Source organism: Uloborus diversus, chromosome 9 (genome assembly GCF_026930045.1).
Source record: "Uloborus diversus isolate 005 chromosome 9, Udiv.v.3.1, whole genome shotgun sequence".
Lineage (NCBI taxonomy): Eukaryota > Metazoa > Arthropoda > Arachnida > Araneae > Uloboridae > Uloborus > Uloborus diversus.
The window spans coordinates 27,342,292-27,356,127 of NC_072739.1; the positions used below are offsets into that span (position 1 = coordinate 27,342,292).

The 13,836-nt window shown below is 30.7% G+C and overlaps 2 protein-coding genes across 2 annotated transcripts in view; one reads left to right on the forward strand and one right to left on the reverse strand.

The window, feature by feature from the left end:
- Nucleotides 1-2,480, forward strand: part of LOC129230680 (dynein axonemal assembly factor 6-like) — a 5,637-nt gene extending 3,157 nt beyond the window's left edge. The window contains exon 2 of the mRNA XM_054865095.1: nucleotides 2,223-2,480. Within this exon, the coding sequence (XP_054721070.1) occupies nucleotides 2,223-2,480 (258 nt within the window). The remainder of the gene's footprint in view (nucleotides 1-2,222) is intronic.
- Nucleotides 1,076-13,836, reverse strand: part of LOC129230679 (calumenin-A-like) — a 26,936-nt gene continuing 14,175 nt past the window's right edge. The window contains exons 5-6 of the mRNA XM_054865094.1: nucleotides 8,437-8,636; nucleotides 1,076-3,665 (exon numbers count right to left, since the gene is read on the reverse strand). Of these exons, the coding sequence (XP_054721069.1) occupies nucleotides 3,564-3,665; nucleotides 8,437-8,636 (302 nt within the window). The 3' untranslated portion in view covers nucleotides 1,076-3,563. The remainder of the gene's footprint in view (nucleotides 3,666-8,436; nucleotides 8,637-13,836) is intronic.

Below are 13,836 nucleotides of genomic sequence, written 5' to 3' on the forward strand. Positions count from 1 at the left end.
CCAAGGTTCCACTACCCTGCTAAAATAATAATTTTTCCTAATATCCATGTTAGCCTGAGATTTAAATAGCTTAAAACAATGACCCCTTGTCTTCAGTGCTAAACTTTAGCCCCGTAACATCTTTCATTTTAATAAATTTAAACAACTGAATCATGTCCCCTTGGTCTCTGCTTTGCTCAAGACTTATATGTCCGTCTTCTTAGCATCATCACAGCATTATTCAATTTCTTTTCTTAAGGAAGGATATGTTGATACAAATTGAGAATCCTTAACAGGTAGCTTGCTGTTCTCCTGGTAGAAATTATTTGTTATGATGTGTAATTTGTGGAGAAATTTTCACAAAAATTATGGCAATAAAATAAACTAAAGATAAACAGAAATTGTAGTCTGCAATCTATATATGCAAGTTTACATTATACTTCTACTTTTATTCTGTACACTAAAAAATCAGTAGAAAAAATGAGACTACTACACAAGTAAAAGTAATCGTGGTAATTTCACAAAAGATGTTTTTTAAATGCTTGCATAATAGTCAAGCATAAAATTCGATAAATCATTGGGAAGTTTATGCAATATTATCATGGGGACACTGGGTGAAGAAAGTGGTTTCAACCAGGGTGTTCTGGTAAAAAGGGGTAACTATTGCAGAAGATTGTTTGCTTATGGAAACATTTTTAAGGATTGTAGGTGGGACAAATGCTATGAAAAGCTGGAAATTTCAGACTTTTTGATTCACTATAGCTGATACGAATGCTCTAGCTTTAAGTAATTGTTACAAGTGCTTGAAAATGCACTAAAAACACAGGACTTCAGTTGAAACCATTTTAAGGGTTCACTACAACCGGGGGGGGGGGGGGGGGTCATTATATCCCCATTTTGCTATAGGGAGGTTTGACTGTATAAACAATTATTAAATTAAACCTTTTTATATAAATTGGTTCTTCCGTGTTGAAATTGACCAAGTTTTATATGCATGTAATATTATGTATGCATGTGAGTGAATACATTAAAAAAAAAAAAAAAAAAAAAAATCATCATTAAAATACGTTGATAGGTCAAAGAATTTAAGAGGGTGTTTTTAAACAATTTTATTTTTAAATAGAGATTTTCATATAAAAATATGTAAAATTAGCATATTATGTTTTTTACATTAAAATTTCATAAAATAAAAACATTTTTAATAGATATTTAGTATCAACTAAATGAAAAATGTCTATTATATAAAATTATTATTTTCAAACAAAAACTATAATATACATTATTTTTGAAGCCACAAACACAAAAATAATACTTCTAAACATTATGAACAAAATCAAACAAAGTTCTATCTTTGGCACATTGAAACATAAATGAACTTTGCTTGGATTGTGTAAACACAGAACAGCAAAAATTACACCCCATAAAAATATTTAGTTACAAAAAAAAAAAAAAAAAAAGTATTGATATGATTGATTTTTATTTGTGTTGATTGTTATGTTTTATAATTGCATGCAAAAGTTTAACTGTCCCTTGAGTTAAAAATCTCACTTTTTGGCAGTGGGAGGAGGAGGGTGAGAAGATTCATTAAGGAAATTAACTTTAGATACGTCAAATATTGCAGTTTTGTTAAACATTGTTACAAAAATATTTTAATTGTTAAAGTAAAGCTAAATTTTTATTCAATAATTATAATTGTTTTATTTATTCATTTTGAAATTTGATCAAGGTTCTGCCTGATAATACTCAGAAAAAAAAAATGAATTAAGTAGTTAAAATGTAAAGCAATTTTCTTTCATAGAAACGTTTTAGAAAAGATAAGAATGAAAACTTTGAAAGGTAGAATGTAATACAAATTTTAACAACTCGGATAGGATTAAGCACTGTTAAATTTGACATTAAAAAAATTACTTTTTTATTGAAGTTGCAAACGTTGTCAGTGAGATTTTGTAAAAATGCTAACTAGTTTGCAATTTAAATGTCTGACTGATTAACTAATAAGAAAAATAATAAATACTTTCTAAGTTGAAGAATTCATTACTTCTTCCAATTCCAACTTTTTGAAGAAAAAAAACAAGAAGCATATATTGAAATACTTTTAGGTTGTATTAAAAACGTTTGGAACAAAATATAGTTGCAGCTTCTGTTCATTTATTACTGCATGTAACTGCTTAATTTAATGTTAATTACTAATTATTCTTAATGAGTGAAGTTGAAACTAAAATTTTCTTTCTCTTTGAAATTAGATGAGTGACAAAGGACCTGGATCAAATAGCTGTGAAAGTTTATTAGTAAAAATTAAATTACTTAATACACATTCAAAAGATGATATCACATTGAAGATCTCCTCAAATAATTTGGTATGCAAAACAAATAAATATTTCCTGGAGTTAAATTTCCCTAGAAGCTCAGACCCTGAAAAGTGTTCTGCCATATGGAATGAAGAGTGTGAAATATTGACTGTTAAGTTATTTTATGGAGTAAAATCACTCTTTGACATATGAGTTTTTTTTTTTTTTTTTTTTCAATTGATTGAAGATAGAATTCACATATTAAAAAATATATTGTAAAATTTATATATTCTTATTTTAAAATATTGTTTAAATAGGAGAAGTCTTGTTGTATTTATATTGCCCTGACTTGTATACCAAATTTATTTATTGATAAATATGTTACATAGCTGTTACAAACAAGTAAATTGTATTTCATCATTTGTTTCTGATTATAAATTTTGTGTTATTTCAAAATGTTTTCTTTCTGTAATTTGGTTTTGTGTGTATATTATTCATACTGAATTCCTTTAATAGGAAACACAAAATTCTAAGAAAATAAATGCACTTTCATATGTGAATAAATGCACTTTCATATGTGAAATGGAAAAATATTTGAAAGAAAAAATAGAATTTATGACAAATATTTTTACATGCACATTACCTTTAAATTTTTTGCTTCACACTGATAAATAACTTGACATATGCAGTTTTAATGTTTTGTGTAAAGTTTTTAAATAAACATCTTTGGCATGGTTGTAGCTGCCATGAATAGTAGTTTCATGATAAAACATTATTATTATTAGGCATGACCATAATCCTTAAAAAAAAGTGTTTTCAACAAAGCTCGAGAGAAAAAGTAGGATGGGGGATGCTACTTTCAATTTTGAAACTAAAATTGCTTTTTGATGGGTGAAAGCGATAAAAACTGAATGCATGTATTTAAAATCATAAGAAAATTATTGAAGCAGTATTTATCACCAAATTAAATTCATGCAAAAGACAAGTTGCACACTTTAGGAAGTACTAGTACGTGATGCAAGTTTTTGATAAAACAGTATAAAAACTTATATGATTTTAAAAAGGAAAAAACAACAAAATATTAAGCACTTATGCATTTCAGCATTAAGTTAAAAATAAAAATTTCATGTAATATGAAAACTTGTTTGAAAACAACTTCCATTAGGTCAAGTACTTTAACAGGAAAGAAAAAAAATAAGACACACTTAGATTCAAAACTTAGCCAATTAAGTACAAAAATCCAGTACAAAACATAAAAAAATTTCTTGAGATTCCACTTTGTTTCCAAAAACTGTTCTAAAATTCATCATGTCGGAGAGCTTCTCCAAAGTCTGTTGCTTGACTGCCAACAAATAAGTCATACTTATTAAGAATTTCATCTTTGCTTAATTGATTGTCCTGAAAAAGGTAAAGTATTAATTTAAAATGACAACAAAGTCATGAGAATACAGAAGCTCTTTTTTCATTGATTAAAAACATTTCAAATGAAGTTTAGTCAATTTTATCCTCACCTGGAAAACAGAAATAAACGAGAAACAAATAGCTAAACTACAAAAATTAAATAAGTAAAAAATCAATTGCATTACAAAAATTACAATTTGCATTGTAAAATTTCTCCCTAAATTCTTGATTAAAATAAATTGCTTAATTTGTTAATTTTTCAATGTTTTGAAGTTTCCAGAATTAAATAAATTGAATAAAATGCAGCACAGGGGTTGTCCTCAATTGATTTGACACTATGGTTTGAGACGGGGGGGGGGGGGGGGCTGAAAAAGTCTGGCATGTGCTAAGGGAAGGAGAGGGGATAAGGTAGCAGTAATCAGCTCATCAATCATGATCAACTAGTCAATCTCTAGCCCATCTTCAGTCAATTGCGACAACGTTCTGGATCATGTGTTTTATCAGAGTGCCAAAAACAAACTTTATCTTCTGGAAAAAAACTAGGCTGAACTTCTTAATCAAAAATTACTCAAATATTTTTATAAGCTTTTTATAATCGTTGGGAGTGCCACAATTTGTAATATTCAAGAATATATTTCTTTTTATCCTTTGTTCTTGAAACATGTCCGCAAAAAGTTACTTTAGATTTACAAATAAAACTTGGTGTGGATACTTTATAAATTTTTAAAGCAGGAAAATATTGTTTTGAATAACATTTCACCTGGGGAGCAGCATGATGAGAATCCCCCCCCCCCAAAAATTGATCTTAATACTCTCCCGAACTTGAGAAGTAGATTGGCAGTTGATTTAGATTGCCTATCGCTGGGACAAGGGGCTGCTCAAAAATGATATCACAGTTTTTTTCAAAGCTTTTGACCCTTTCCCCCCTTTGTCATAAAGTGTCACATTTCATCTTACCCCTTTATCACATGTCATGTGATAAAGTCATGTCATACACTTGCCATGTTTGTCACAGAAATTCTGAGGTCTGCTTTTGATTGTATCTCAGCAACTAGACCACTTAGAGACTTGGGATTTTCACTAAATGATTTGTTTAATTTTAAGATACAACTTGTGCTAAAAAATTAAATTTTAAAATTATACTTTCAATCTGGATGGGCAAAACTAAAGCCACTATATGGACGAGTCGGCATGTTCAGTAAGTTACCGCCCTATAGCTAGGGCTAAGGCAGAAATACATAAAATACACCAAGCTACGAGTTTGTTTGGCACTCTTGGCTTCCTTAAGAAGTTTTCCATCTCCAGCTCAGTCACTTTCCTATGCCGGGCTGATGAGTGCTAATAAGCACGAAACTGCAGTCCTCGGCTGGAATTGACTGAGCTGGCGGTGTATTTCATGTAGAGTCAGCATGTGTTTCAGTGATTGTCTTCTCTAGCGAGTTATTTCCTTCGGCGAGTTTTCACTGTGAGCAATTATTAGCGGCACATGAATTGTTCATTAAATAATTTTATTGTTGGTCAATTGGCAATGCTTGGAAACTTTGATCTGATAACCCTAGCACCACAAAAAATCTGGTCCGAAATGGCTAAACTTAAGCTGATGGGTTGACCTTCTTATATAGTGGCAATAGGCAAAACTAAAGAGACACCAGCTCAGGGCAAATGTCGTCTGGAAAAAGAAAAGTTAAGCATTTAAAACATCTTGTTGATCATCCTTTCTGCTTTGAGGTAATTAATTGATTTTGGCAACATGGAGCTCCAATTCTGCAGTCTGCTTTTGCTTATACCTCAGCAACTAGAACACTTAGAGACTTCGGAATTTTAAAAAATGATTTGTTCAATCTTTACAACTTAACACCAAAAAATATTTTTAAAAGCTCTAGTTAAATTAATTAAATGTTAAAACTATTATTCCAATCAGGATGGGCAAAACTGAAGAAACACTAGCTCAGCGCAAACATTGTCTGGAAAAAATGAAGAATAACAGATTTTTTTTTTTTTAATGCTAAAAACTTTTCAAAATGCACTCAAAATTACAAAATAACTTTCCTGGGTCAGAAGGGACAATTTAAGTATTCTTGTAGTTTCCAATTATTCCAAGGAAATGACACCACAAATGAAGAAAATTGCTGCTCAAGTCATGTAGAGAATTTCTCTTATCATCATCTAGCTTTCAATCATAAATTTAAATTTTGAAACATGCATATTTTTCTTAGAGGGAAAGTATGGTAACATATACGTGATGTCACACTTCTTGTTAGTCCCTCCCTCCTCCACACCCACAATATTATGAACCCCCCTCTCACCTCAAAGCATGGCATTATTTATAGATAGCCCCTAAGGTGAAGTGTGATACATTGTGACAAATTAGGAGGGGGCTAAAAATGTTGACCCAAGTTAAAGTAATTATCATCACTGGAAATTATTTTATGTAACCAAATAATTCAATTGTAACGTCATAATTCATGCTGATATTTATATTACTAATTTTATGAACAATTTTGGATACCTTTGAAACAAATGATTTATCTTCAAAGGTTTGAAAAAAATAATTCTCTTGATGAAATTAGGGTAACTGCAACCCCAAAAAGTAAACCCAGTTGTAAATATTCAAATTTCATTGCAGCATGTTTTCCTTACATGTATTGCTATTCATTGAATTACATATTGTTATATTTCAGTCTTAAAAGGTCTTTTATGTGTTTCCCATTAGTTTCATACAAATGCAAATGTGACAACCAGCAACAGGCTCTGGGCCCAGCTCGGCTGTCCCTATAGTTGTGACAAACATAACCTGGCAGCGTCAAAATCGTTTGATTAGGATCTGCTTAGCCTTCTCAATGCTGTCAGGTTAGGTTTGCCTCAACTATAGCCAGTTAATTAGCCCCAATGAAGAGCAGTGGCCCTTTTAAAGCTATTTATCCTCTTGCTCATTACAGCCTCTTCTGGTAAGCTGTTCCAAATGCCCATGACCCAATTAAAGGAGTAATGTTTCCTGATTTCCAGAGTACCTTAGATTTAAATAGCTCGTCTTGCTTTCTGTGCAAAAGTTTAATCTATTAGCATATTTCATTTTGATAAATTTAAACAACGGAGCACTGTCCCCTCTAATTCTCCTTTGTTCCAGGCAGGGTTGGGTTTTGGACAGTTCGAAACTGGTTTAGGACAGGACAGGTGGTTTTTACCGTCCAAAACTGTTCAAAAGTATGCTAAAGCTAAAGGGGTGTAATCTAATCAATTTATATTTACTGCAGTCTTTGTAATGCATAAATATAGATACATTAATGAGGTTTAATTAATGAGTATTTGATGCTATTTTTTTCTAAAATGTTTATTTAAAAAATATTTTTCTTTAAAACTATTGCCAATTACTGTATTTTGTAAATACTTCCTTATGTTACAGTTGGTAGAGTTATGAAAAGAAATTCACAACACTACCAAGACAACTAATTTCAGTTTTATTTATAACTCAAAGGAATGTTATTAAATGTGCAATATTTAAATGCAATAAAAAAAGAATTTAATTTTTTAATGGTTTTTGCAAATAAGTTTTACACAATGTTTTAACAAAAATTATTTTTTAAATCATAGATAAAGAACAAGAAATTGATGATTAAACACTTATATTTTAAAACTTGTGCTATTCCTTTTTTAGTTCATAGTTTTAATATAATACATTCTGTAACTTGAAAAAAATTGTCATTTATTGCATTTAAGTCAATTATTGCACTATATTTTTACCACTTTCTTTTGCACACATGCAAAAATATTGAAAATTTTGGTTTGTGGGGGAAAAAACTCATGCATAAATTAAATTTTTAATGAATTTAATTTCTACGTAACTAGATTAAAATCAGCTGGTTAAATAAGTTACATATATATTTATACTTGAATGTTCACACTGAATAAATAGTAAAAGAAAAAAAACTAACATAATTTTAACACATTTTGTTCCGTCTTAGATATTTTCTCAAAAAAAAAAAAAAGTTTTGGACACTTTCGGACCCAAGGGCTTTGAACAGAACAGTAAGAAACTTGTCAACCTTGCTTTCATTTTCCCATCCATAAACATAGGGAAATTTGATTACTATTATGAAAAATAAATAAAAAATAAACTCATGCATACAAATTGAAATTTTAACCAAGAATTCAACTTCTATGTAACTAGATTAAAATCAGCTACATAAATAAGTTGAATGCTCACATTGAATAAATGTTCAGTATAAAATATTACTTTGATACATTTTATTCTGTTTTTGATGTTTTCTCACAAAATACAATTTCTCTAAAAACATAGTTTTGGACACTTTCGGACACAAATGTTTTGAACAGGACGGTAAAAATCAGTCTTTTTAACATAGTGTCCAAAACCTTGCTAACACTGGCTCCAGGCTATACATATTAAGCCATTTGATTCTGGCTACAATCTAAGTCTGAAAATCTCCTTATTAGCCTAGTATTTTTGATTAAAATTCTTTGAATTCAGTTCAATAAAGAAATATCTTTCTTGGGATAAGGAGACCAAAACAGAACAGCATACTCCAAATGAGGTATCACCTAACTTCTATATAAAGGCAATAAACCCAAGCACTCTGTTGTCTTTGTTACTTGCAATGCTGTTGACTAAACTTGAAGCCCTGATTTATTACGACACCCAGATCAATAACATTTTCTTCCTGACTTATGACTGAGTCTTGTAAATAATAACTTGTACCCTAATTTCCCCTCAAAAAGCTTAAATATTACTAAAAATATCTACATCACTTACTCTGTTAACATCAGATTCATAAATCAGATGTTTAGCCTCAGCTTCACTGTTATCGTAATCATCGGGTAGAATCCAATGCTTTACTTCTTCAAATTCCATAAAGCCACTTTTGTCTTTATCCCGAAATCGAGTGAACTGTTCTCTTTCGGATTCAACCCAACTTGGCTCCTCTTCCAAATCATCGTCATTATACATATCACCTATAAACAGATTTCCATCAATTTAAAAATTAAGTGAAAAAGTGTTTGATTGATAACAAATAAATAGCTTTGTGCTTGAAAATTAAATGAATGAAACTAACGTTTTGATGCACAAAAACTGCAAATTACTGCAGGCGCGTGTTTCGGTGTTACAAGGTGTAACGCTGTTTTTCAATGCAAAGAAGTGTATTCTTTTGGATGAAAAGTCAACACCAAAACACGTGTCTGCAGTAATTTGCAGTTTTTGTGCATCAAAACGTTGATTTCATTAATTTAACTTGATTGATGTGACAAGATTTTTCAGAAATGGAAAAACTCAAAGAATCAATGCAAGTATGACAAATCAATCAAGAATTAGATGATTGTTTGAAGCATGTGAAATTAAAAGCAGAAAAAAAGAAGCATGGCAAACTTTTAACAAAGAAACGAAAAAATGAATTGTTGTTAAATGTGGCAGACCTGTATGGTTTTGCAATGGTGATTGACTCAAGTAATGAAAGATGGTGCCCCCTCCCCCCCACCAAAAAAAACTAGCATCATATAGTCCTTTCAGTTAACATTTGTTTTATTCTTCCTTCTCAACTAAAACAAAATGAGAGCTTGTTTAAATTGTACATATGCATAATAAAGTAATATTATGTACAGGGTAGCAGCTACATTTCAAGTTTTGAAATCCATGACTCACGGAATGCAATTTTTCCAGAAAAAAACATTAATTTTTCACATGTGTTTTGTGAAAATAAAATTGCAACCATTTGATCTATGCTTTGGACATATGTTTATAAAAATTCAAATTAAAGTAAAATGTAACTAGCTCTCAGGTACCATTATAAATAAAAACCAATTTATGCAATAATGACTAGTGATACACATGAAATAATTTGAGTTTCAATTTGATTATTTTGCTACCAATTACATACATTTATCAATCTAAAATTTCTGGAAATATTTTTTGGATTCAATAAATCATACAAAATTTTTATAACAGGTAAGAATTTACATGAAAACAAATTTATTATTTTTTCTCAGAATAAAAGTGATACACAATAATTTTTCAATCTAAAAATATTGAAAAAAAGTTTTAGTTGCAAAATGATTTTTCAAAATAAAAGAAGCTTTAAACATACAGCATTGCATTCTTTAAAATAAATATTTTATTTATAAACAAATAATGAATCTAAAACTTTTTTTTAAAAGGTAGTAGTTTTCTAAAGAAAAAATCTGTGACTAGCAATAATTTATTAAATACTAAAATTATGTTCACAATAAATAAAATAAACAAATAATCAGAAAAAAATTAATATATTAAAATAACTAACTAGCCGTAACTTACCAGGCATTACTGCCAAAGTTTTAAGACAGAATACAATATTGAAGAAATTCCCGATTGAAAATTCCCCGATTTCTGTATTTTATCATTGTCCTAAGTGCCCTTAAGAAATTCTTTAGACCAATTTTATTTTCTAAAATGTTCATTAACTTAAGAAACTGCTGAAAATTAATGATAATTTTTATGAGTCTCTTAAATCAACTCGGATGCAAATGACTTAAAATTTTTGAGTTGAATGAGAGCAAAAAAATTAGAAATAAACAAGTCCCTAACTAAACTACACAATTAGACAAATAAGGAGGTTAAAAATAATACTAAACACAAAATTATAAAAGTTCAAAAGTGGAATAACATATTTAAGTAAATACATGTGAGTATTATAGAAGCAAATGCAATCAGATTTCGAAATGTGTGAAAAATCGGGGCTGTCGGGTAAAAGCGTTAGAAACGGCTAAAATGCTTAAATTTTGCACCTATATTGTAGAATTTGATAAATATTCTTGAACCAAAATCCATGACCAGATGTCAGTTTTCATGACTTTTGAGCATTTTTGGCTGAAAATCATGACTTTCCACGACTTTTCATATGCGCGGGCACCCTGTATATATATATATATATGTATATTATATATATATATATATATATATATATATATATATATAATTAAGCAAACAGAATTTCAAATATTAAACAAATTATAAATAATTAATGATGATAAAAAGGAAAATTGCAAACAGCTATTAAGTAGGAAAAGATAAAGTATGAATCCAGAGCTCATCAGCCGTGGAGGATTCATTAATTATGGTCAAAAGACCAAAATTTTAACTGTGAACTAAAAGAGAATGTTTAAACTCCAGTACATGCAATATAGAGTAACATTGGGCAAATGCACCATATGTTCTGCCAAAACACCATCGGAAAAAATCTGAGTGTAAATCTTGAACAGTTTCTCAAAAAAATTCTCGAACAACTTAAACTTCAACAAAAGAATTGGTTTTGGATTGTTAATAATAGTGTAGAAGTGATCAATTTACTTAATATGCTTGATATAAATCAGGCCCGGACTGGCCATAGACTTGACCGGGACTTTTCCCGGTGCGCCCTCTCGAAAGGCGCCCTTCTGTTCTTTTCTTATTTTCCAAAACAATGTTTTAGCAAAATGGGAATAAATTATGTGGAACCAAGAAGTGATTTTGCATGAGAATATTTTCACATGCAAAAGCAATGTTCTTCTTATTTATATAAAAGTTCCCTTTTATTACCCTCATTAATCCCCTCTCCTTTCGTAACCGGTCTGCTCCCAGGGCATCGTTTGTGGCTTATCTTTTGCTCCAAGTTTCAGTTCTGAGGACAAAAGCGGACCCATGGTGTTTCCCCAATAAAAAAGGGATAGAAAGTGACAGCACATATCTACGGTCAAGAATATGAGAATGGTTTGATTTATTGACTGTACTTAAGTTGCTGTAAAAGAGCGTATAGCATGACTCTCTATTCTGCTAACGATCATAAGTGCAATAGAAGGAAGTAAGAAGACAAATAATGTTAATTTTTGAAATCTGCGCATTAAAAATAGTGTAATTTCGAAATAAGCCGCATAAAAGCAATATTTTAGTGGATGGATGAACACGATGACAGATGTCGCCTTTTTTGTCGATTCACAAAAAAAACTATTAGGACAGGACTGTACGGTGAATCCTAGATTTTTGAATCAAGGCAACCTTTTTGGAAGTAAGATTTTCGCATGGCGCCCTTCCCAAAATAAAAGTATCACTTGTAACTGAGAGTGCTGAGGTGTGCACAAAGAAAAGGGGTCATGGCATAGCCTTCGGCATTGAAATTGTTAGGGGTTAACTTAAGATATTTTTTAAATCTCATTTTGGGGGGCACGTTCTCGGGAGGGGGTGCGTGTAGCATTTGGAGGAGGTTCGTCATTGTCCTGGCGGTGGGGGTTTGTCGCCCTTATCTAAAAAAGTTACAATACTAGCTTAAAAATACTAATATTTGAATTCCTGCATAAAATCATTATATATTATTACATTTTATGCTGCCTTTATATCATTTTCGGAAGTTTTTCGATCTGTGTTTTCCCTCAGATGAAGCTCGATTCCGCCCCCCCCCTCGCTATCCTGCTGACTTGTGAAGGTTATTATTAATAAACTTTGCAACAAGGAAACAATACAATTAATTATAAGCGAAACGAAGTTTGAGTTTGAAGAAGGAATGTATAACGATGTTGTTAACAAGAAAAACGCAAAGCCTATTACTATTTGACGTCGCGAAGGGGGGGGGGGGGGCTGTTCGCCTAGGGTTTGACTGTCTGGGGGGTGATACCCAAAGTGGAATTGCAAGTTTTGGAGAAAAAAAATGAAGCTGAAATGCATTTTTAAGACAGAAGACTTAATTTCAAAATTTTACAGGGGGTGTGACCGTCCGGATTACTACTATACATATTACTATACTCAGAATTAGGTTCATATTGTCAATACTTAGACCTAGTAGTGACCTCTTATAACAAAATATTGAAAACCCATTATCTTTCCCTGTGTGTGACATACGTTTGAAGTAATTATGGGGCCAACAATTTCACAGACCCCCTTACTTTTTTGATCTTTCGACGCATATATGCGTCTAGGGCAAGTTACATAAAAAGCATTCATAGTTTTTATTTGCCTTTTTGTATATTATTCCACATAAAATTTTGTTTTTCACAAATACTGCTGTTTCTAAAAATTGTAAGATTTTCATGTTTACATAGAATTGAAAAACTTTTTTTTTTTGTGTTTAGAGGGAGAGGGGGGTGGGGTGACACATCACTAATTACCGCTCTGAGTTTCATCCATGCTAGGTACGCCACTGGTATTAGAAATACTCTAGATATTACTTATGTTTTATTTATAAAAAATATGTATTGTAAACGTTAAGAAAAATACATGATATTTTAACTCATTTTCATGGTAGCAGTTACTTTATGACATACATAAGCAGATTTCATTACAAATGCATAATTCGTATCAAATTTGACCTTTGAGATGCAAAAAGCAAAAAAAAAAAAAAAAAAAACAATATTATAGCTACTATAAGAACAGCACAAATGTGTAAACATAACTCGAATAATGTTTTGATTTTGGGGACTGAAATTAATTAATCACTAGTGTCATGTCTCATGTTATATCCACACTAAATTCTTCATCAAATTATAATATTTCTTGATTTACCCAATTTGTAAAATCAAGTTTTCCCTTCATGACTGAATGCCTTTTTTGTATTGCTATTCATCCAAAACCATACCTTTTTTTTAAGTACATTTATAGAGAACTAGTAATGGCCTGATATTCATTACCACTCGCTCCTACTCTCAAAATAATTGCATAACTAAAATACTTTAAAAGAGCACCATGCAGAGATGCAAAGATTTTTAACAATCCAAAGGAAAAAATTTACAAATGAAATGATATTTTTAATTTATTCTTTTTGAGTTTTGAACTTTAGCACAATAAATAAAGTGGAAAAAAAATATTTTAAAACAGCCTTTGAAAACAGACAACAGTTTGAAACGTTATGTATATCTCTTTTTAATTTTAAATTGCAGAAGCATTTTGTCGAAAATGACAAACTAGCATATGCAGGGACAAAAAAAAAAAAAAAAAACCCTGGCCATGAATATCAATCGCACGGAGCAAACCTCTCAGCTTAAGGAATCGACAAATTCATGTAACAAAATGACAGCATCATGTTTTAAAACAACAGCAGATACCAGTGAAAAAAATTCAATCGACAACACACACTCAAAAAAAAAAAAGCATTACTGCAAGATATGTTGTTATTTAATGCTATTTAACTAGTGAATGATGCATGATGCATTTCAGAAG